The sequence below is a fragment of the Lemur catta genome, chromosome 1 (assembly GCF_020740605.2).
Source record: "Lemur catta isolate mLemCat1 chromosome 1, mLemCat1.pri, whole genome shotgun sequence".
NCBI lineage: Eukaryota > Metazoa > Chordata > Mammalia > Primates > Lemuridae > Lemur > Lemur catta.
Genome location: NC_059128.1, coordinates 143,335,110 through 143,357,039, shown reverse-complemented (window position 1 = coordinate 143,357,039; position 21,930 = coordinate 143,335,110). Strand labels below are relative to the sequence as shown.

At 46.1% G+C, this 21,930-nt stretch overlaps 1 protein-coding gene across 5 annotated transcripts in view; it reads right to left on the bottom strand.

The window, feature by feature from the left end:
* Nucleotides 1–11,241: 11,241 nt before the first annotated feature.
* PRKCQ (protein kinase C theta) overlaps nt 11,242–21,930 on the bottom strand; it is a 90,121-nt gene continuing 79,432 nt past the window's right edge. For all 5 annotated transcript variants that reach the window (XM_045536261.1, XM_045536246.1, XM_045536256.1 and 2 more), the window contains 2 exons: nt 13,674–13,802; nt 11,242–12,441 (listed from right to left, as the gene is read on the bottom strand). In XM_045536261.1, the coding sequence (XP_045392217.1) occupies nt 12,286–12,441; nt 13,674–13,802 (285 nt within the window). In that variant the 3' untranslated portion in view covers nt 11,242–12,285. The remainder of the gene's footprint in view (nt 12,442–13,673; nt 13,803–21,930) is intronic.

The window sequence follows — 21,930 nt, the reverse complement described above, 5'->3', positions numbered from 1 at the left end:
TTATTTTTAAATAAAGCGTTGTTTGTCATATAATTTGACCATGTATTTGAAGATACTTTTAGATGCTGAAAAGTTTGCAGAAGTTAAAAGTTTTCTTTTGTGGAGGTCAAAAGCTTTACCTGCCCAGCTGTCCAACAGCGGGAAAATCGTATAATATTTTTTGTGTACCTTTGTAATGGGTATGTGAGTCGGCCTTTGGCTGGTTGTTGGAACCTTTTCGAAGAGCCTTATTTCGGAAGTTTGATTTGTGTACTGGGCATTCACCCATCATCTCCTCCAAATCATGGCCTGTGCCCGGTGCCAGAAGAGAAAGATAAATGAGACATCATCTCTCCTTTCGGGATGCCCAGGCTCTAGCAGGGAACTAGTCAGAATTTTAGAGCTGAGTTTCTGGAGACTGTCAACTTAAAACTCCTTTGCTTTATAGATATGAAATGGAAGCCTGGAGAAAGAGATTTGGGTGAAAGCTACAGTGTCCACACAAGCGAATAACTGTGAGCATAGTGCCCTGCACATAGTAGGCCCTCAATAAATATTTGGCATGGTTTGCTTTTTAGATGGTGTGCAGGCTGGTGGCTGGGACATTGACCCACGGCTGGACAGATGCAGAATGCTGAGAACATGCCCCATCTCTCTCTGCAGACTGGAGTTCACATTTAAAGCCGCCTTTGTGCTCTGTCTAGCCTGGTGCTATTGACGGGCTCTTGGCAGCCTTTGCCCTGGAGACTGAACTTGCCTTTTTTTCTTTTCTTTCTTTTTTCTCTTGGCACAGGGTGTCTTGAGACAGGTTGGATAAGCTCCTAGAACTTTGCCAGAGTCACACGATGAGGAAGGTCAAGAAGCCGGGGAGAGCAGGGTGAGGAGATCAGGGGCAGAGAGGAAGTTGGACATCATGTGGTTTAGGTGGCTCAGACATGCTGAGATGCCAGTGTTAGTTCAAGGCTTTCGGGGAACCTGGCCCTTCTTGGTTCCGTCTGGTGGGCTTGGCTGGCCACTTCCTCAAACCCATGAGCAAAACGTTCTCCAGGTGAAATAGGGGTGTGCCTTTCGTGCCCGCTGGGTGAGCACGTGATTCTGGAGCCCAGTGCCTTGTGCGAACCCCACTGTCACCCAGATCAAGTCTTGGGGGGGGCAAATGGGGGCACTGAGTTTCGTTCAAGGCACTAATGCCAGGTTTTGTGTGATCTTCTCTGCCACCAATGGAGGAAGTGAATTTGAATATGTCGCCAGGTCAGGTGCACGTCAGAACTGAAAGAGAAAGCAGGAAGTGGCCAGGTTGCCCGGTTAGAGCCGGGACTCTGCTGCCCGCCAGCCCCACCTGGGTTTCCTCAGTCAGAGCTCCGAGGGCCCCATGCCCTGTGCTGCTGTTATCTGTAGCTGTATTGCCTTTTAGCAAACTAGGGGATTTACTTGTTTATTATGTTCAGTATTTACTGTCTGTCTTCCCCATCCCCTGCTCTTAGAGGACCCAAATCTTTCTTGTGGTGGTGGTTGAGTTTTGGTGTATTCCAAGCTTCTAGCAGGCTTGGGACACACAGCAGGTGGTCAGTAAATGTGTGTTGAATACGGTTAATCATAGACCAACCTATTCGAATGTTACGCAGATGAAATGACTTGCTACTGTCACATGGGCCGGGCTGTGCCTTGCCCAGAGCAGTGCGCCTGCGCTCTATTCCCGCACACAGCGAGGGCGCGGTCGCCAGAGGGAGCAGGTGTCCCAGGTCTCAGTGCGCCCGGGACAGTCCTGCGTTTAACCTGTTTTCTGGAGTAATTACTAACAATGCTTCTTTTCAGTAAAAAAAAAAAAAAAAAAAAAAAAAAAAAAAAAAAAAAATTTTAAGCTAGTAAATTATATGGTTTTCCTACATATAGGTGTTTTTACTTATTTACTAAGCTTGAAAAAATAACGATCTCTTATTTACCAGGTACCGTGTTGGATGCCAAGCGCACTGGCCATAATATAGTCCCTTCCCTTCTAGAGCTGTCTCCAGGCTCTCGCTGGAGAACTTGTGAAATTCAATAATTCAGACTTAAAGCTGTTGGAGCTTTACATTACTCTGAGCGCTGAGAGACACGTGGTGACGTAGCCCGAGTCACACAGCACGCGGCTGCCACTTCTGCTTCTTCCTGTACATGGTTAGGGATGGCCCAGCGGCACCCCCAGACAGAATGTTCCGGTGATCTTCCTCGGCACTCGATGGGTGGCACTAGTGTAATAATAAATCCTGTCCCTTGCTGAAGCGGCTGCTGCCTGTGGCACTGGAGCCTTGGAGCACAGACCCCTTCCTCTGGAGTCTGTCTTCCGAGTGTCTTTAAGCTTTGTACTCAGACAGGCTCTGTGCTTACTCCTATTCTCCGAATCTCATTATTTAATGGTTGACAAACTTTAAGAACATAATTAAGTGACAACCTCACGACTTGAACACACGGTTAATAATCATGACAACTGGATTTATATCCATGTGGCTCTTTGCTGTTTTATGGGAGATTTTTTTCACCGATCAGTTTGCATGCCTTGAACAGTAACCCCACAAGGTGGAGGTGCTTCCTGTTATCCTTCTACTGATTAAGAAAAACGGGTACCAGGAGGACCAGGAACTTGGTGAGGGTCACGAAGCCAGAGAGCGCTGGTCCCCAGGCTCTGATTCCTGCACGTTTTCCTGCTGAGTCACCGTCTGCTGGATGCCCCGAGAGTCCCCTCCTCGGTTTTCCACTCCATGATTCTGCATTGCTCTAGGACAGGCAGCTGTTTTCTTATTATTTCCTATAAATGTAGAGATTGCACTCTGATTAAAGGCAGGATACACATCTTGAATTAACGGGAATGCTGAGGACTCTAATTTTGATCACTAATCTCGCCGGGCCAGCGAAGCACATTCAGCTTCAGATCAGGTCTGGAAGGGTCCTGCCCGGCAGGGACGGCGGCTTCTCTCATGTTCCTCTGCCTCCCTCTAGTGACTCAAGTCCAAATAGTGCAGCTGGGACCATTGCAAGAAACAGAAGCGACATGCAGGCTGGGCCTTGTCTACCTCTTCCCACCTCCCCTCCTCTCCTCCTTCGCACCTGCTGCGTGTGAAGTGCTGGGATAGACACCAGGGACACAGGCAAAAGCCTGGCCCTGAACTGCCCCACTTAGGATGCACCAAAGGAAGCAAAGGAGACTTAAAATTCCAGAGAAGAGTGGTAGTAACTGCTCTTCCTGCTCCCAAGCATCCTTGTAGAAGGTAAAGCACTGTGTGACCTCTGAGACTTCTGTTAAGGGAATAGACCACTTTTTTTTTTTTGAGACAGGGTCTGGCTGGTCTCCAACTCCTGGGCTCAAGCTGTCTTCCTGCCTCAGCCTCCCGAGTAGCTGGGACTGCAGGCAACGTGCTACTGTGCCCAGCTTAAGATACTTTTAAATTTAGTATCTGCACACTCGGTCCTGACCATGTGAGCCCTTCCCTTCTTCCCTCCTTCCTCTCTCTCTCTCTCTCATCTTACTCTTCTATTCCTTCCCGGGTACGCTTTTATTTTATGTTTTATCTGCTCTGCCAGTGAGCACTCAAGGTTGGGCACAGCACCGGGCACTGCTGAGCTGCTGGTAGCTCTCATGCCTGAGGAGACTGTTCACTTCTGTGCTAGAACATCCACTGATACTTCCAGCAGTTTGCATCAGTGATCACTGAGCGGTGGAGCAGGGCAGGAGTCAGACTTCTCAGTGACACCGTAATCCTGCAAACACTAAGGAGTTTGCCACCAGCATCTTAGTCTGTCAAAACAAGGAGAGGCTACAGTGCAGGTGGTCCCTGCTACGTGGAAACCAGGAACAGGAAAGGGATTCTGCACGTCCTCGTTATGCAAGAGTCTGAGAGGCTTGAGTGACTCCTCCAGTACCTCTAGAATCTAGCTCAGCATCCAGGTCTTCGTCACCACTCTGCTGTCCCTCGGACGCAGCCAATGTCACTGAACCGTGAGTTCCCAGCTGATGCCCAGGGTACTTCAGACTTTGGTGTGTCTCAGAGGAGCCCTTTGGTAACCATAGAAACAAAGCTTCCACCATGCTAGTGGCTGGAGGGACCTTGGGAAAGGTGTCATCGGACACTTCAGACACTGTATCAGACTGTTCTTATCTGACTGTGCACCGAAGCACAGTGTGTCGCAGTCAAGTGTTCATCTCTCCTCCTAGAGTGGAAACGGCCACGGGCCTGCATGATGCTAATTGATTTTTGTATTCTCAGTGCCTGGGACGTGGCTGAGGCTCAGTGATTGGTTGTTTCAGGAATCAATGAAAGAAAGAATGAACGAAAAATGATTAGCCTCAGCGATACTTTGTTCTCAAAGTCGGACACATAGATATTTAGTTTTTGGTGTTTTGGTTTGCTAAGGTGCTGGAGACTCTCTCTGGAGGGTGAACACCAGTAGCTGCTGTAGGAGGAAAAACAGTCCCCTGGCACCTGGGAGAATATCTAGTCTTCTGCCATGTTGTCCCTGATGTTCCCCCAGCGCCCCCTACAGACAGAGCTTGACGTCTGTGCCAGCCATCAAAGAAGGACCGTTCTGGGGACCAGCTTCAGGATGACAGGCAGGGCGGAGAAGGGTGAATTTGGAGCTGAGAGACAATACGTTGACAACTGACTTGAACATGAGCAGAGTTAAAAGTGTCACCGTGATAAGGAAAGTTTACAAGACAGCAATCCCCTGCTCACCCTCCCCTCCCTCCTGCCTCAACTTATCCTTCCATATTTAGGTTTATATTTTACCCATTTTATTAATACATATTCGAGTTTATAAGGTCTCTTTACTTTTTGATTTTGCTGCGCTTCTGTAGTCTTTTATTCTTATTTTATGTGTGCAATAACTTCTCTTTCTACTCTGAGGGCATTGCTTACATATTTTTAAAAAAGATTTTTGTCTGTTCTCTGCAATGTTTGTATTTGTCTGGGTTCGTTTTCTCCATATGTTTGTTTTGGTATCTCTATTACTGGAGACTTTCCTTAAACACCTGATGTCTTTAGCTACTCATTTTAATTTACAATGTTGTTTTAGTACATTAAATGCAAGCTCTGCATGTGTCGGTAGGGTTTGTTCATTTTTCTTTTGGTCAACTGGTAGAATTTATTATAGTATATCCAGCCAGATATTCAGTCTTAATGTTGGAGGGATTCCTCAAATAATATTGGTACATCTTTCTCAGTGGCTATCCAGTTTATTTAGAGAAGAATCGCCTACTTTCTTGCCTTGGGTCAGAGATGAGTGTCATTAACCAACTGTTCCTTTTCTGGCAGCAGGGTAGAAAAAAATGGACTAAGAGTACTGTATTTTACTCCATGAATTTTCACTTAATTCTCTTGTTTTCAATCCCATCAATATCTCTACCCTTCACTATGCCTGCCCCTGAATTCGGAGGTGCTTGGGTGTAGTTTATCCAGAGACAAACGTCTTGCATCTGGGGTGTGTGAGTGGGATCAGGTGCCCAGCTGCACGTGGTGGAGCAGAGGACCTAGCACCTGACTGTCATGCAATGGGCTTTCAACCAGTCCACCTGTTTCAGAACTGCACCCTTCATTCGTGCATCCCTGGTATCTGCAAGGGTGGGGCCTCTCTGGGATTCTGTGGGGGGGGGCGGCTCACCCCTCTCTCCAGGTTTGGGTGGTCGTGTCACTGCCCCCTTGTAGCTGGCTGCCACTCCCTGTCTTCCCTCTTTCAAAAGTTGGTTGAAATCTCTCATCTGCTATTGTCTTCTCTCTTGTTTTTTATTATTGTAATTTTTAATTATAATTTTTAAACCACTTTCCGAGTTTATTTTATTTTTAGTGGAGTTTTTTTAAAAAAAGAGCAAAGAGATCATTTTCTAGTCAATTTGTCATGTTTGACCCGAGGCTTTTATGATTTTTATAATCAGAAAATAGTTATTAAAATACCATGAAACTAATATATATCTTTGTGCAGCTCTTAGGATAACACGTCCATCCTGCAGACCAGCTCCCCGAGGTGCTAACGGAGGGGCCGGGCACTGTCTCGGGGGTGCGTCACTCATCACTGCCACCGCAGACAAGAATCTAGAGCCCTAGCCACTTTTGAACAACACTTTCCAACGACAAGATGCAAATGTTTGGTTGACTTAGTGTAAGATTAATCAGAAAGTCTTGTGTGAGTGCAGAGATCTTCATTTTGGGTTTGATGATTTAATCACAGTTAATTACATACTTAACATGTAAAACCCTGGTGCAGTTCAAAAGTGGAATGAACGAGAAACTGGAATAATTGTTTTAATGAGATGACAGCCATAAAGTTGAAATGAACTAATGCGTGTCCAACATGCAAACTATTGTGCAACTTGACCTAAAAATGACACAGAGAATAAACTTAATAGACAAGGACATTTAATGTATTATTGTAACTGCACCCTGTAAGTCCAAAAAGCTAGAAGAAATATTGAACATTAAGTATAGATATGAAAGATATTTTTAAAATTGAACTTCCAGGGGTGAAAATGACAATATCTGGATGATTAATACACAGGTAGGGATTGATGGCAGATTGGACATTGCAGAAGAAAAGGTTTGTACACCTGAAGATGTAGCAATAAAAACTATCCAAGACAAGACCCTGAGACAAAAGTGACTAAGAAAAAAAGAAAAGGAACAAAACCCAGAACATCAGTGAACTACGGGATAACTTCACGTGGCTGAATATATTTGCCATTGGAGATCCAAAGGAAGAGGGAGACAGAAGATATGTTGAAAGGAATAATGTCCCCCCAATTTTCCAAGTATGATGAAAACTTTAAATCCACAGATCCAATAAGATCATAAACCCCAAGCACAAGAGACACGAAGGAAACGGCACTGACTCATATTATAATCAAATTCCCTAAACCCAATGATAAAGAGGAATCTTAAACCCGAGAGAATACATGTATACACACCTGCTCAAAATTTACAGGAAATTCCTGCTCATTCATGAACCTCAGGTTCAGAGCTTCCTAATCTGGCTCCTGAAGGCGAAGTTGTGGGGACAGGTGCGTGTTGAGGGTGAGGTGCCAGATCATGCTGTGCACCAGTCCTTAAAGTCTGACGCCTGCCACCGTGGAATTCCCTGCATGCTGAGACTCCTGAGACCGTGCGTTTCCGTGTGCTATTCTGGGGTTGGTGGTGTCGAGTGATGGATGGAGCGCCGTTGACTGGATCAGTTTGTGGGCTACTTGGCAAATGAGTCTTCTGGGGGCGTCAAATATTCACCATTATACAGAAATTTGGATTTTTTTATATGGCTGATCAGACATGCGACGTGCACAAAATACAAAAGACTCGTATTTTTATTCCGCTCTGCGGTTTGGTCACTTTAGAACCACAGCCAGCCAGTGGAACCAGCTTTCCTCTCCATAAAGTCACCACCATAACACCAACCTCGTACTTCATTCTTGGAGGTAATACAACATCAGGACACTAGAGGGCTCCACTTTACCATAGGACCAATGACATCTCAGCAGAAAACCTTAAAAGCACAATTTCCACGGCAACAGCAAAGGGGCCTCTCATCCCTGAGGGTGGGAGGAGTAGGGGCTGAGGAGGGAAAGGGGGGGGCCGGGGGGGAGGGGGAGGCAGTTCCAAGTGGGTAGTTTCCGGTTCGGTGGATGTCACCGGCTGATGTTTTGCAAGAGTGACTGAAATTTCGAGTAGGCTTTGCTGGACTTAGATTTTCCACTTGTTTTTTAGATTTATATCTTTGGTTGAGCATCCAAACTTCTTTAAAGCTCATAGCGCTGGAAAGAAACCAAACTAAAACAAAAATTCGTAACGGTGTGCTGATTACTACATACACCTGAGGAGAAATTCTCTTCCTGTCTGGATTTTATTTTGATAATCCAAAATTCACCTTGAGGCGATGTAGTGACTGTTCTGATGTTTAGGAGGCATGCGGCTTAAAGCGATTCCATGTGGGTGCCCGGACTCTGTTGATCCATCCACACTCAACCTGGCCCTCTTCCCTGGTGTCTGGCTAAGGCCCTAAGCTTCCAGTGTCACCTCAGCGGGATGATAGTGGCCAGGTGGGTGGCAGGGAAGTGCCCAGGACACGTGCTGGGAGAAGGCAAGCAATGAATTCAGTTAGTTGAAGTCCTTCCTCTCACCCACCGGCCAGCCATTCATTTCTAAATAGTTCGTAAATTCCATTATAACTTTCTGTTTAATCTGGAAAATTGGCAAGTCTGCTTTAGACTTTCACATGGAATGTTATTCCTCTTCTCCTAGCATTACTTCCTAATTGTTGTCAGTAGCTGCAGACTTATGACTTACGGTTTGTAGAAGGTGTGAGTTTTCTCGTTGGCTGGATTTTGAGCATAATGATGATGCGTTCACTGTGTGGCACCCATGAGGTGTTTCTTGTGTGTTAACTCATTTAATCCTCACCAAACCCTGTGAGGTAAGGTACATTTTCCGTGTTTACTGACTTTAAAATTCTCTTTATTAGCTCAAGCTAGTGAATCATTATTCAGATCTCCCATATCCTTGCTTATTTTTGTCTACTTTTTTTGATTTTGGAGAGGGGCGTTTTAAGGCCCCCCATTATGGTGATGGAGGGATGGGGAAGCATCTAGGATGACCCCAAGGGTTTCCACCTTGAGCTTCAGGGTGGAAAGGTGGTGAAGACCTTGCCTGCGGTGTGTATCGTACTTCGGAGCTTACACAAGATCTTTCTACCCCTTTAATTTTAAAATCCTTGCCTCTGAAGTGTTATGTGGATTCACTTTCTTTTCTTTTTTTCCTTGTTTCTTCCTTCCTACCTTCTTTCCTTCTCCTTCAACAGGGTTATTTATTTGTTAGAAATGCAATTAGATTGATTTGTGTTAGCTTACCTTCGGTTGTAGATTTTTATCCCCTTTCTATTCTTTTTGATTTAATTTTATTTTTATTTTGAGTAGGTAGAACACAAAGAAGCTTTCAAGAGTCAAAACTGTACGGGAAGGTGTCCCCAGAGCAGGGCCACCTCATCCCTCACCCCCATGCCCCTCACAGGTGACTGACTTCAGTGTTTCCTGTGTTCCTTCTTCTAATGACAAGTTAACACGTGCACAGGGGAGTCTTTGTCCCTCTAAATACTGACCCGGGTTCATAAAGGACACTGCATTGGGGGTGTCACGTCTCCAGGAAGAAACGGCCACTGAGTCATGAACAGAAACAGCTCCCACTTTGGTGGAAAAGCCCTGAGCCTTATGTCTAATATCTTGTATCTAGTATCTCGTATCTAGGAGGATGCTAGAGGCTGGTGAGGGAAAATGCAAAGAAGAGTGAGAACCAGGGTGGGACATTCCTGTGGACAGAAAGTGGAGCAAAGTCGGGAAGTCCTGTCCCAGGACAAGCTGTGTGAGGGCCGGGCGGGAATGTGAAGCCCCCACCTGCAGGTGCAGTGGCTACAAATGTCACCACTGCCCTGTCCCAGCACAGCGCTGGCTCCACTGAGCAGTGGATGAGTGCCCTGTGGCCGCTGTAATGAATGACCACAAACTGGGTGACTTAAAGGCAGCAGAGATTAACTCTCCCACAGTTTTGGGGACTAGAAGTCCAAAATCAAGGTGTGGGTAGGGCCAGGCTCCCTCCAAGGGCTCTAGGGCAGGATCCTTCCTGCCTCTTCCGTGGCTGGTGGCAGCATCAGTCTGATCTCTGCCTTGTCTGCTGTGTGTGTGTGCGTGTGTGTATGTATGTGTGTGTATATGTATGTGTGTGTGCATGGGAAACCCTCCCCTCCCTTCTCTTATATCGAGCATTGAGACATAGACACTAGACACGGCAGTGATTTAGGGCCCATCTGTATAATGCTGGATGGTCCCCTCTTGAGATCCTTCACTAAGTTACGCCCTCGAAGACCCTCTTCCCAAATACAGTCTCACAGGTCACAGGTTCTGTCTTTTGCGGGAATACCACCACCCCACCCTCTACACGGCGCACTTGTGTATTTTTTAATTCGCCCTGTCGAGTGGTCCTGGAAGGCGGGAGGTGGGAGGAGGAGGAGGAGGAGGAAGGGGCCAGCGGAGGGGCAGTCCCGGGTGGAGGGGATGAACGAGGAACATGCTGCCTTAGGGGTCCCAAGGGGGGAGGTCAGAGGTCAAAGTGTCCTTCCTTAAATAAATGCTGCAGAAAGGACTGGGAACATTCCACAAGGGCTGGGGAGAAGTTAGTGAGGGAAATTAGAACTAGTTTACCCCCAAATATGGCATTTTGACATGCGGGACTGACTAAAGAAGCCTCAAGGTCTCTCTCACTTTCCTGCCCCACTCAGACTCATTTAAATTCTAAAGGGACTTATTTACCAGTTAATCTCTGTTCCCCATTGGTTCCTCCTCAGGAGTAATCCTTTGTACAATTCCTCTTTCCTCCTCCCATAACCCATTTTACCAGAAAGGCATATGAGCTTCTGAGCCCTGCTGGGAGTGGCATCTTTGTTTCTGAGGATTCCAACATATACACATTAAAATAAATTTGATGGCTTTTCTCTTAGGAGAAAATCTACTTTATTGTAAGTTGACTTTTCAGTGAAATTTCTGAGGGTGAAAGCCGAGTTTTCCCTCCATCCCAACATTGGCCTTGGAGGAGGCAGCGTTGGCAGAGTGGCCTGAGGATGGGGCAGGGGCCACACCCACAGGCCACTCCTGCCCAAAATCTTGTCAGGAGGAGACAGAGGGATGTAAGGACGAGGTAACAGGCTCTACGAACAAATCTCAATGACCCCTATGTGTTTTTTTTAACAATCTTCTCCCTGAATTAACCACTTGAACTTTTTGAGTTGTTTCCCAGAGATGGTGGAATTTTTACAAGATGAAGTTGAGACTCTGAAGGTGCCTGGGGGAGATTCCTGGTGCCAGAGGTCACCACCCGCCATGACCTGCCCCAGGGTCCTCGACCTGCCCCGTGCACGTTGCCCCTCCTTAAAAAGCCCAGGACCCCTTTCTCCCATTCTCCCAAAAGACGTCTGTCCTTTGCCTTAAGATTCTTTTCTTCCTTGGCAACTGTTGTCGTCACAACAATTGGATCTGTGTGCAGTGGGCAGCTGGGTCTAGTCTGAAACCCCCTTGCGGTTTCGATAACAACAACAATTAAGAATTATCTGAATTTCTCACCTATTTTAGGATTTTTTTTTTTATGCTTTCCAAAGTTTACAACATCAACTCAACACTTGCTACATTTTGATGATCAACATGACAGAATCAAGTTCTCAGGGTGGGTGGTGGGGACAAGTAGGGAATTAAACTATTAAGAGGTGTCTGTCTTTTTTTTTTATTCCATTTTTACACATCCACCTCTTTGTCATGAAGTCACAACATTTTATCAAAATATACAAACAGCACAGATACTTTAAAAACATATAGTTAGAATTCTAATTCAACGCAATTGACCACTGCCAGTAGCAGGCATGGGGCATTGGTCTCGAATGATCCCTCAGGAGGGGATTATGAGTCATCAAATCATCAGTCGTGGGATGACCAGGGGTTGGTTTTCTTTTCGCTCTGAAGAATCGTGCACTTTTTCTTTTCTTGTTATAATGAGAGGATGGGAATGAATGACTGCGCTGATATTGAAGTCAGAGAACGATGGATGGAGGGAAAGGTTTTACTGGCAAGAGTGAAGTGGCCCTATCTTTGCTGAACTCTACATTTGAGGTCTGTCTTGACCAGAGAACCAGCGTAGGTGTTCTAGCCAAACTTCCCAATCACGGAAGCTTTTCCCATTTTTCCATTCTCCTCTTTCCTGCGAATTTCACAGCTAATCAGAATGAATGGATTGGTAAATCTCAAGTTACAACCTATGTTTATTGTGAAGAATTCCCATAAAAACCTATTCAGGGCTGTGCCCCTTAGCCATTTACACGTCCACAGATATAAACAGAATAAAACGGGTGAGATGTGCCACCACGTCTGCCAGGCGCCAGGCTCTTTCTTTCAGTCTGGAGACGTTTGTGTTCTGTTTGCTCCTCCTTTCACGGAACATGTCACTGCTCAGCAGTTGGGATCCGAGTGCGGAGCCACCATGGAGAGCAGTGTTGAGTTCCCAACGTGGAGAACCAGCGTTCAAGTAAACAGCCAGGGTTAGTCATGACCTAGTGTGGACAGTGTCCGGGAACCGTGCCGGGAGCCGCACGGCAGGGCGCAGTCCTTAGTGAAGTAGAGTCGGTTTCTGCTACAGGTAGACGGTCGGGCGCGGGGCTGACGTCTCGGCCTCTGTTGTTGAGTGTTTCTTTTCTTTTCCACGTTGAAAAAGGAACCCGAGAGGTGTCACTCTCGGACCAGTTCCCCTGGGGAGGCGAGGTTCAGGAGATGAGCCGCTCCATGCCCGGGTTGACGAAGGAGAAGTTCCTGAACATGTTCTGGTCCATGCTGTTGATCAGGGCGCGGTCGGCGAACGACAGCCGGGGTTTCTCGTTTAAGAATTCCTTGTCAAAGTTGCTGCAGTCGTACGGTGATTTCTTGGTCACAGTGTAAGCGGGGGGAAAAGGAGAAGAAAATGAGCCGCTAAATTCATTATCTTAACTTTTGATATCTGGGTCTAATCTGTGTACGACAGAGTTGATGTTTGCAGATAAACTAAGCTGAGGGAATACCTATGGATTATGTGTGTCCTTTACTGAAAATCTCTATAATTCGGAGTCATCAGCTTAATATTAATAGTAGTATAATTAAATCCACGTAAAGGAAATCCACTGTGAACAAACAGGATCTAATGTTTCTGGTTAATAGTTTACATGAAGCAGGATTGAGCCCCAAATTCAACCTCTGTCCTTTTACTCTGCAGGGACAGACCTGCTGTCACAGCCAGCCACCGTGGCTGTCTTCCAGGGTGAACACTTTGCTGTGAAACCCACAGGCCTGAGCCATTTGGGCGCAAAGACACGGCAGAGACGGCCCCTGTCTATCTGGGTACTTACCTCCATATTCCCCACAAGCGCCAGGATCGGTTAAAGCTGGCAGATCCACCATTTGGCTTTAATCTTTTACAAATTATTACTTATTTTTAAAAATGATGGTATAATATGCATAACATAAAATTCACCATCTTAGTTATTGTTAAGTGCACAGTTCAGTGGCATTAAGTACATTCACGTTGTTGTACGACCATCACAGCCCTCCAGCTCCAGAACTTTTTGCAACTTAATGCTGCTTTATTTCTGTTTTCACTCTCTAGTGGCCTTTCCTGATGTAGGTCTGTGACCTTTGCTAGCAAATATTAGGTGGGAATTTAGAGATCTATCTTTTTCTAAGCACCAATTTATTTATTTTTTTCCTTAAGCCAAAGAACACCTAACCATTGCCATTAGGGAATGTAGTTACATGAACACACTGCAGATGTTAATGAACTTTAATAAATATTTAAAAATGGCTCCGGAATCCCTGACATAGGATTAGGGTTCATGCACAAGTTTGGGTCACCCAGACTGTGCCCACTGAGCATGTGTGTGCCACGTGCAAACCTCCATCTCCTCTGACAGTCACCCTCACAAATATGTGGTCGACCTAAGGCAGGAGCACGCAGCGTTCTTCATGCAGGTGCGTCTTGACCACAGAGGTTAAATTTCATAAACAGGCGTAACCTCCCCACCTTCCCCCAGCAGCCCGGCAGCCTGTGTGAGCCGGAGGGTGGGGCGGGGTGGGGACAGGCAGATGGCCCGGCCAACCCAAGGCCCCCACGGCAAGTCCTTACCACTTTCGGCCGGAATGGTGGGTCAATCTCCTTCCGCTCAAGCTCTTCCCAGTTGATCTCCCGAAACAAAGGGTGCTGGCGGATGTCTCCCTGCACGCCCAGCCTCTTCTCAGGCTCCCGCACGAAGAGCTGGAGGGGAGAGGAGAGAAGCAGGTTACTTCTCCTGGGAAAGCTGGCTCACCAGCTGAGTGCTCCATCCCACGGTTTCCTGACCTCACCTCTCTACCAGCCTTCACAAAGACTGACCCACGCCAGACTGGCCCCAACGCTCAGCCCGAAGGAGGCTTTCCGAATATTCTGGAGTCTGGGCTTTTGCCCCCTTGTTCTTTGCCCTTGATGTGCTACCTTCTGAGTTTCATAGACCCGGTTTGAAATCAGCTTTGCCTTGGGTTATTTATGAGACCTCTGGCAAGTGACAGAGCCCTGAGTCAGTTTCCTCGCCTATAAAGTGAGCTGAGAGCTCTCCTCACAGAGCTGACCTGTGGATGAATGAAATAGCAACGCACACATGCATGTACATACATGCACACACACGAATGTACATGAGCAGATGTGCACATATGCACACACGTACACAAACACATGCACATAGACAGGCACACACATGCACACATGAGTGTACATGAACACATGCATGCATACATATGCACACACATGAATATGCACATACATGAACACACAGAGACAGGCACACACATGCATACACAGGAATGCACATGAACACATGCACACACACATGAACACATACATAGCCACACACATGCATACACAGGACTGCACACAAACACATGCACACACACGTGCATACATGCATATGCACATGTTTGTGCACTGTAACTCCTGGTCTGTAAAACCCAACAGCACAGAATAAGTGATCAGTTTGCCATTTGATCAATGGTCTGTCAATTGAGTATGATTTCTCACTAACTGCCTTCTTAGGAGTCCAGCATTGTGAGGACTCAGGTATGATATAAACTGGTCCCAGACAGTCAGCTTTGGACTTTACAAGGCATCTGAGCAAAGACAATTACTTTTGCCTCCTGCAAACATGCTGGGTGCGTAAAATTTCATTCAAAGTCCATCTCTTATCATCTCTGAGCTGGGACCTGCATACGTTCCTCTTTGTACACCTCTCTCTCCTGTTACTTTCCCCTAGAAGGTCAAAATGAACATTTGCAAGACAGGAAAGCAGCTTGGAAACTTTTCAAGCTTAAATAAAACCTGCCAAGGGCAAGAAGGAACAGGAGAGTCTGAGCATTAACTTAGGAAGGTAACAGTTCCCCTGGGCGTCTGGGGCAGGCATCCACCGCTCCTGCGTTAGCGAGATGTTTATTTATGAAGTAACCCCAAGTTACAGGGTTTTTAGGAGGCTGTGGATCTTTACAGCAGAAAGCATGGTGATATGCAGTGATTTTTCCAGGGGGCTCTGTAAAGGGCTTCACTTCCCTTCACATCCGAATTGCAACGGTCTTGTCTTTTTACTGTGTATAAAAATAGCTAGTCTGCCTGTTCTCAAACACTGCTTCCCTTATGTTACCTTACTACCTGAAAATCTTCAAAGGCTCCACGCAGCCAAAAAAATGAAGACCAAACAATGTGCTGTAGCAAAGTGGAGATTTTTGTTTTCCCTGTTTTTAAAGTAGGAGAATCTCTCTTAAAGGTCCAAGTGAAATGTTCACACAACCACCCGGTATATCTGACTGGTAAATCCCCGGCTCGGTCCTCTCTCCCCTCCTGCCATGGGGGTCGCTGGGGACTCTCTGTGGAAAGCTGGTTCCAAAGCACCCAGTTAGGGAACCGCTGCACGGTAAAAACCACATGAGACAGTTGTTCAACAGATTTGCTACCCACATGGCCTTGGGTAAGTTTTCTGCATCTCAGTTTGTTCATCTATAAAGTGAAGGGTTAGATGATCTTTAAGGCCCAGTGAGACCTGGCGTCCTCTGGCCCCTTGGCCGGCATTCGAGGCTCTCTGTCATCTGATGCTGACTCCCAGGTCTCCGATTCCCACTGGATCCCTCTCCTGTCCAGACGTTCCCGCTCCCTGAATACACCATCTGCCTTTCCTGCCTCTGCCCTCACCAAGGACGTTTCCATCTTGCTGTGAGACACTCTCCCCACAGCCCACTCCCATTTCCTTCTCGTTATCTTTAAATCCTGCCTTGTCTTTCACTCCTCCTTCTCAGCGAAGTTTTCTTTGATTACCTCTGTGGACAGTGAGCTCACTCCCTCTCCTCTCCAGGTTATAGTCACGGTCCTACGATTGATGGCATCATTCACCCCAACCAACGTTCTTTGAGAGTCAGGCACTGTGCCAGATGCCTCAGCTAGATCATCCTGGTTTTAAAAACAAATTCTAAAAGCAGGTATCATCATCCCAATTGTCAGCTGAGGAAACTGAGGCTCAGAGTGGCTGTGTAACTTGCTCAAGATTGTAATCCAGCCAGTGGTGGAGCCCAAGTGGGAAGCAGCCTCCTTCCCGCTTCTCACATTGGGTGGTCTCTCCTCTGCCACAGAAGGTCCTCCCGCCATTACAGAAATCAGCACATTGGATCATTTTTAAGAGTCTGTTTTTCTTACTAGACTGTAAGCCCTGGAGGTCAGACATCCTTTCTTTTCCTTTCTTTTTTTTTAAATTTCAGAATAAATAAAATGTATGGGGGTACAGACATTTTGGTTACATAAATTGCTTTTGTACCATTGCTTTTGAGTCAGTTATAAGTGTTCCCATCCCCCAGATAGTGTGCATTGTACCCGTTAGGTGTGAATTTATCCATCCTCTCCTCCCCCTGCCATCTGCCTGATCCCTGATGAATGTTACTTCCATATGTGCATGTAAGTGTTGATCAGTTAGTTCCAATTTAATAGTGAGTACATGTGGTGTTTGCTTTTCCATTCTTGTGATGCTTCACTTAGAACAATGGGCTTCAGCTCCATTCAGGTTAATATAAGAGATGCTAGATCACTGTTGCTTTTTATGGCTGAGTAGTACTCCATGGTATACATATACCACATTTTATTAATCCACTCATGCATTGATGGGCACTTGGGTTGATTCCACATCTTTGTGATTGTGAATTGTGCTGCTATAAACATTCGGGTGCAGATGTCTTTTTTATAGAATGTTTTTTTGTCCTTTGGGTAGATGCCCAGGAGTGGGATTGCTGGATCAAATGGTAGTTCTACTTTGAATTCTGTTTCTTACGGAACCTAGCCCAGTGATGGGCACTCTGCAGATACTCGCGAATGTCTGTGGAATAAGTGAACAAGCTGTCTTTCCTGCTTATCTGCGGGTCATGAGTCTTCTATTCTCATCTTCTCTCCGCCTCTTGTTTTCTACATAAAAAGGAGGCACCAAGTTCACAGTGAGATATTTCTCCGGAGACCCCCAAACCCACATGAGTCAACAGATGGAAACGCAGATCAGTCTTTTAGAAGTGGAGGGAATGAGTGACCTGCTTCAAATCTCTTCTCTTGAAACGATGATAATAAACAATTAACCTGTATTTCTCAAGGACATTTTGATGCAACAAGGTTAGATAGAAGGTGTAAGTGTCTCAAGAACAGGGTGAAAACTAGCTCATGTTGTTCTACTGAAAAGTTTCAGGAAGTTAAGTTAGAAGTAAGTGCCTTGGGCCAAGTAAGCACCATGCTGGGTTTTCCATGAGCTTTTCGTGCACACGTGGCATTTGTACTGAGGGGATCATGACAAAGAGCCTTCTGAGCTTAGTGTATGTACCCATGACATTTAAAAAAAATATTTAAAATAATAAAATGTATAATGAGAAGATAATATGACTTTCAGCTCAGAGGTTCAATATTCTTTCTAGTTTTGCACAGAATAGTAAATTATTACATTCTCTTCCCTGCAGCCGGTCAACCTGCAGAGGTTCAGGGGATGACCAGTGACCTCAGGGGAGGCCCAGGCTAGTGGCTTCATGGCAGGAAAGCTGCACAAAGGAAATAAAATTCCTGAAGACAGACTTGCTCTTGTCCATAAAAGCTGTCAGGAGGATAGTTTACATTTATAGGAAGTAAATGGCTAGGATGCCGTGGGAGTTCGTTTAAATTTTTTTGACAGTCTGGGCAAGAAAACAGTTCCGGATTGTGGAGGAGGACCACCGGTGACTGTTGACAGATTGTCCCTGGAATCTACCTTCCCTTTGCAGCCCCTCCTCAGACATGTCTTTCTATAAATGAGAGAGGTATTTCTGTTCAAGATTATTAATTTTCTGTCATTTTCAAACAAACGGACAGCACATCCTGGATGAATAAACGAGGAAGAAAAGAGTGTTTCTTTGGCAATGCGGTGATGTCCCAGCTGTAATTCTTGATGGAGCACGGCCTCCCCTGATGTGCAATTGTTCAGTGCGTTACATGCATCCATGTGCTGGGAGGGCAAATGGGGACAGAGGCTGGTACTGATGCTGTAACAGATGCCACCAAATGCTGCTTTGTGCAGCTTTTCCAGTGGACCTATGAACTCCGGGTTTCACAACATTTTGTCAAGTCCCCTAGAGAAAATTTCTGAAAAACAGCATTACCTTTGATTTTTGCAGAAAATGGGTCTGTGGGGACTGTTGGATGAAAACAAATGAAGAACAAAGATAAAAACTAGAAGCCAATCTTATGGGTGGCAAACTGCACAATGGAAACTAATTTTTATCAGCCCCAGTGTAAGAATATGTGCAAGAAAAAGGACATGGAATTTTTACTAACTCATGTGGGAAATAATAAGCCCAAACTCTCCTATGTGAATTTAAAAGCCTCTTTCACCCAAGTAGTCCTTTTGTTTATTTCTTTATCGTTAATGGTCTTGGTTTCTGCTCCAGTCAATCAAACTTATTTTCTACTCTTGCACAAAGTAGAAGATACTTTCTCCTGCCACTGAAACTCTGCAGGTGACTTTTATTTGTTTACTTATTTTTTGGTATTTGCATGTCACTTAGCCTTAGATTTACTTTTGTTTTAAAACTTGAGCTCTTCACCCGCTCTCGCCCGACGGTTCTGTCTCACTTGGTAGCACAATATCAAAACCAGGAGCCGGCACTGGTACGATGTGTGTATGAACTAGTTGTGCCATTTTATCACTTGTGCAGATCTGGGCAACCCCCAGGACAGGCCAGATTCAAACTGCTCCATCACCCCGAAGATCCTTCTTGTGCTACCTGCCCTCCTGTCCCCAATGCCCCAACCCCTGGCGACCGCCAGTCTGATTTCCATCTCTGCAGCTCTGTGGTTTCACTGATGTTATGTAAATGGATGCAGATATTGATCTTTTGAGATTGGCTTTTTGCAGTCAGCATAATGCCCTTGAGATCCTTCCAAGTTGTTTTGCGTATCAACAGTTCGTTCCTTTTTATTGCTGGGTAGGACTCCACGCACACAGCTTTTCAGCTTTTCTCCTCCAACAGGAAGTGATCCCTTCCTCCTACACAACCTTCCTGTCCTTTGAAGGCATCACTCCCAGCTCCTCTCCCTGGGGTTACTTCTGGTTTGCTCCCTCAGGCCTCCACCACCCCTCCACCCTCAGTCCTCGCCTGAAGCTGGCCCAGATCCTGGGGTTGAGCTGGATGTGGTAGGCACACCATGGGAAGGCTGTTTTATGGGGCGTTATCAGGTGTTGAAGGATCGCACCTGTAGCTCCAGGGCCTCCATCCGGTGGTGACTCACCTGGAGAGAGCCCTGCGTCTGGAGGTGCCCTCGGCTCTCTGAAGATACAGACCAAATTTCTTCCTCATTTCCTTTTCTAGTGGGTTTTGTTGGCCCAGGCTTCTCCGAGTAGCCCTTGTGCTATGGACTGAATTGTGTCCCTTCAAAATTCACAATGTGATTGTCAAGAGGGCCTTCAGGAGATAATTAAGGTTAAATGAGGCCATAAGGGTGGGGCCCTGATCCAACAGGATTAGAATCCTGATAAGAAAGGGAGACCAGAGCTCTCTCATTCTCTCTCTCTCTCTCTCTCTCTCTCTCTCCCCACCACCCCCAGGCACAGCAAGCAGGTGGCCGTCCACAAGCCAGGAAGGGAGCCTGCACCAGGAACCGACCCTTCTGGATGCCTTGATCTTGGACTTCCAGCCTCCAGAACAGAACTGTGAGAAATCAATGTCTGTTGTTTAACCTGCCCACTCGGTGGGATCTTGTACGGCAGCCAGAGTCGACTAACACACTTCACCTTGCGTCCTTCCCAGAGCCAAGTGTAACATGAACGTAGCGATTGTAACAATGTTTGAACTTGCCTTGGTGTCAGGCAAAACTGTTTACATTCAGAGCCCACTAACTTGTTTTTACTGCTGCTATCTTTTCTTTTTATTGGTTAATTCTGAAATTAGCTTTCATTTTAAATGTGTTTTGTTTAGTCATTAAAAGTGAATTTAATTGGTCATGGAGGGAGTTTTCCAAGTTTATTGCCTGTTTGGATCACAGTCAGAAAGTGAACGCTGAGTGGAACGGGCTCAGATTTTTAAATAACTCATTTCATTCCTCCTGGGCGAGGGCTTCGTCAGCACTTCTCAGATTCAAGGTCTTTGCTCCCCAGGGAGAGAGCTCTGGAGTTCCCTCAAAATTCCTTATGCCCTAGACAAGTTGCCACTTTTATTAGAGAGGTGGAAGTGTATTCCCTTCTAATTTAATTCCAAGTAGATCTTCGAGAGAAAAAAAGTAGACTAGTGAAAAAAGACGCGTCTATGAATATTTTTCTAAGTTTCTACTTAAAACCTACTGATAGCCTCTATCCTGTTTCTATTTTCAATACGGCAAGATCAAGGATAAAAAGTATTTCCCTAAATGACGATTTCATTAACCATTTGACATATGAGATCATACAAATGAAAACAATGTTTCTTCCCAAACACCTGTATTCTTGGTCCACTTCCTTTAGACCTGCTAGACTCTTGATCAATCCGGTGGGTCTCTTTGATACAAATATTTGCTGGGACAACTCAGGTAATGCAGGTCCTTACTGTTCTCACGTGTATTTAGCATGTTGTGTGGACATGATGCATTTTCATCTTGCAACTTGCTACACTCACACGCTGTGCATAGCATTTTGCCTCCTCAAGAAAGGTGAACTGGAACTCTGTCTAAAGTCCACATCTTTCATGGCGGCTCTCAGGCGTTCTCACATCTGTACGTTGGCCTGAGGAGCTCCCGGTTCATGGCTAGTGGTTCTCAGAGCCGGGTGTCTGCCTGTAGCTCTGCACCCTGATTCTTAGCGGATCCAGGCTATCGTGGATTGGGGGCTGACCTCTGCTTTGACGGTGAATTCTGGAGATTGCTACTAAGATGGTAACAGCCTGCACTCTCCGAGTGTGTTAGGGTGACGAAATCAACAATATGTCCAGTGGACAATGAGTAGGGTGTGTTGGAGGACAGCATTTTAAGTACAGGTGACCCGAGAACAACATGGGTGTGAACTGTACAGTCCACTTACGTGCAGATTCTTTTCAATAAGAGTCACACCGAGTGCACCCACCTCTCCTTCCTCCCCTTCTGCCTCCCCCACCTCTCCCACAGCTGCCACCCCTCAGACAGTAAGACTCCTCCTCTTCCTCAGCCTACTCAACGTGAAATGATGAGGACGAAGACCTTTATGATGATCCACTTCCATTTAATGAAGAGTAAATATATGTCCCTCTCCCTTATGATTTTCTTAATAACATTTTATTTTCTCTAGCTTACTTTATTGTAAGAATGTAGCACATAATACATGTAACATAAAATATGTGCTAATCAACTGTTTATGTTATGGTAAGGCTTCCAGCCAACAGGTTAAGTAGTGAAGTTTTGGGGGAGTCAAAAGTTAGATGCAGCGTTTTGACTGTGCAGGGATCGGTGCCCCTAACCCTTGACCTGTCCAAGGGTCGATTGTGCTGCCCAAGGTGGTCTGCTGCACGGGCGGCCGGCAGCGGGAAGGCGTGTTGCTGAAGCAGTGTTGTTACGGTACATAGGTGAGGGATGCATTGAGCAGCCTGTCTCTCAAGGGTTTCAGCCAGAAATGGCCCCAGAGGTAAGTATTTCTGCAGAACGTACCAGGGTGCCTCACTAAGCTCCCAGCTTTAACCATCCTGCAGATTCAGAGCGTGAGGCTACCCCGCCACGTAAGGACAGTTCTTTCTGCTTCTCTCCTTCCTCTCTCTGCTTTTGCCTGGTATGGTCAGAGGCAGAGACCCAAGAGTTGGGGAGGAAGAAACAAGGACAGAATCACCATGACAGGCCTGCACTCCCTTCTGCGAGGGCGAGCCACTAGCAACCGCCC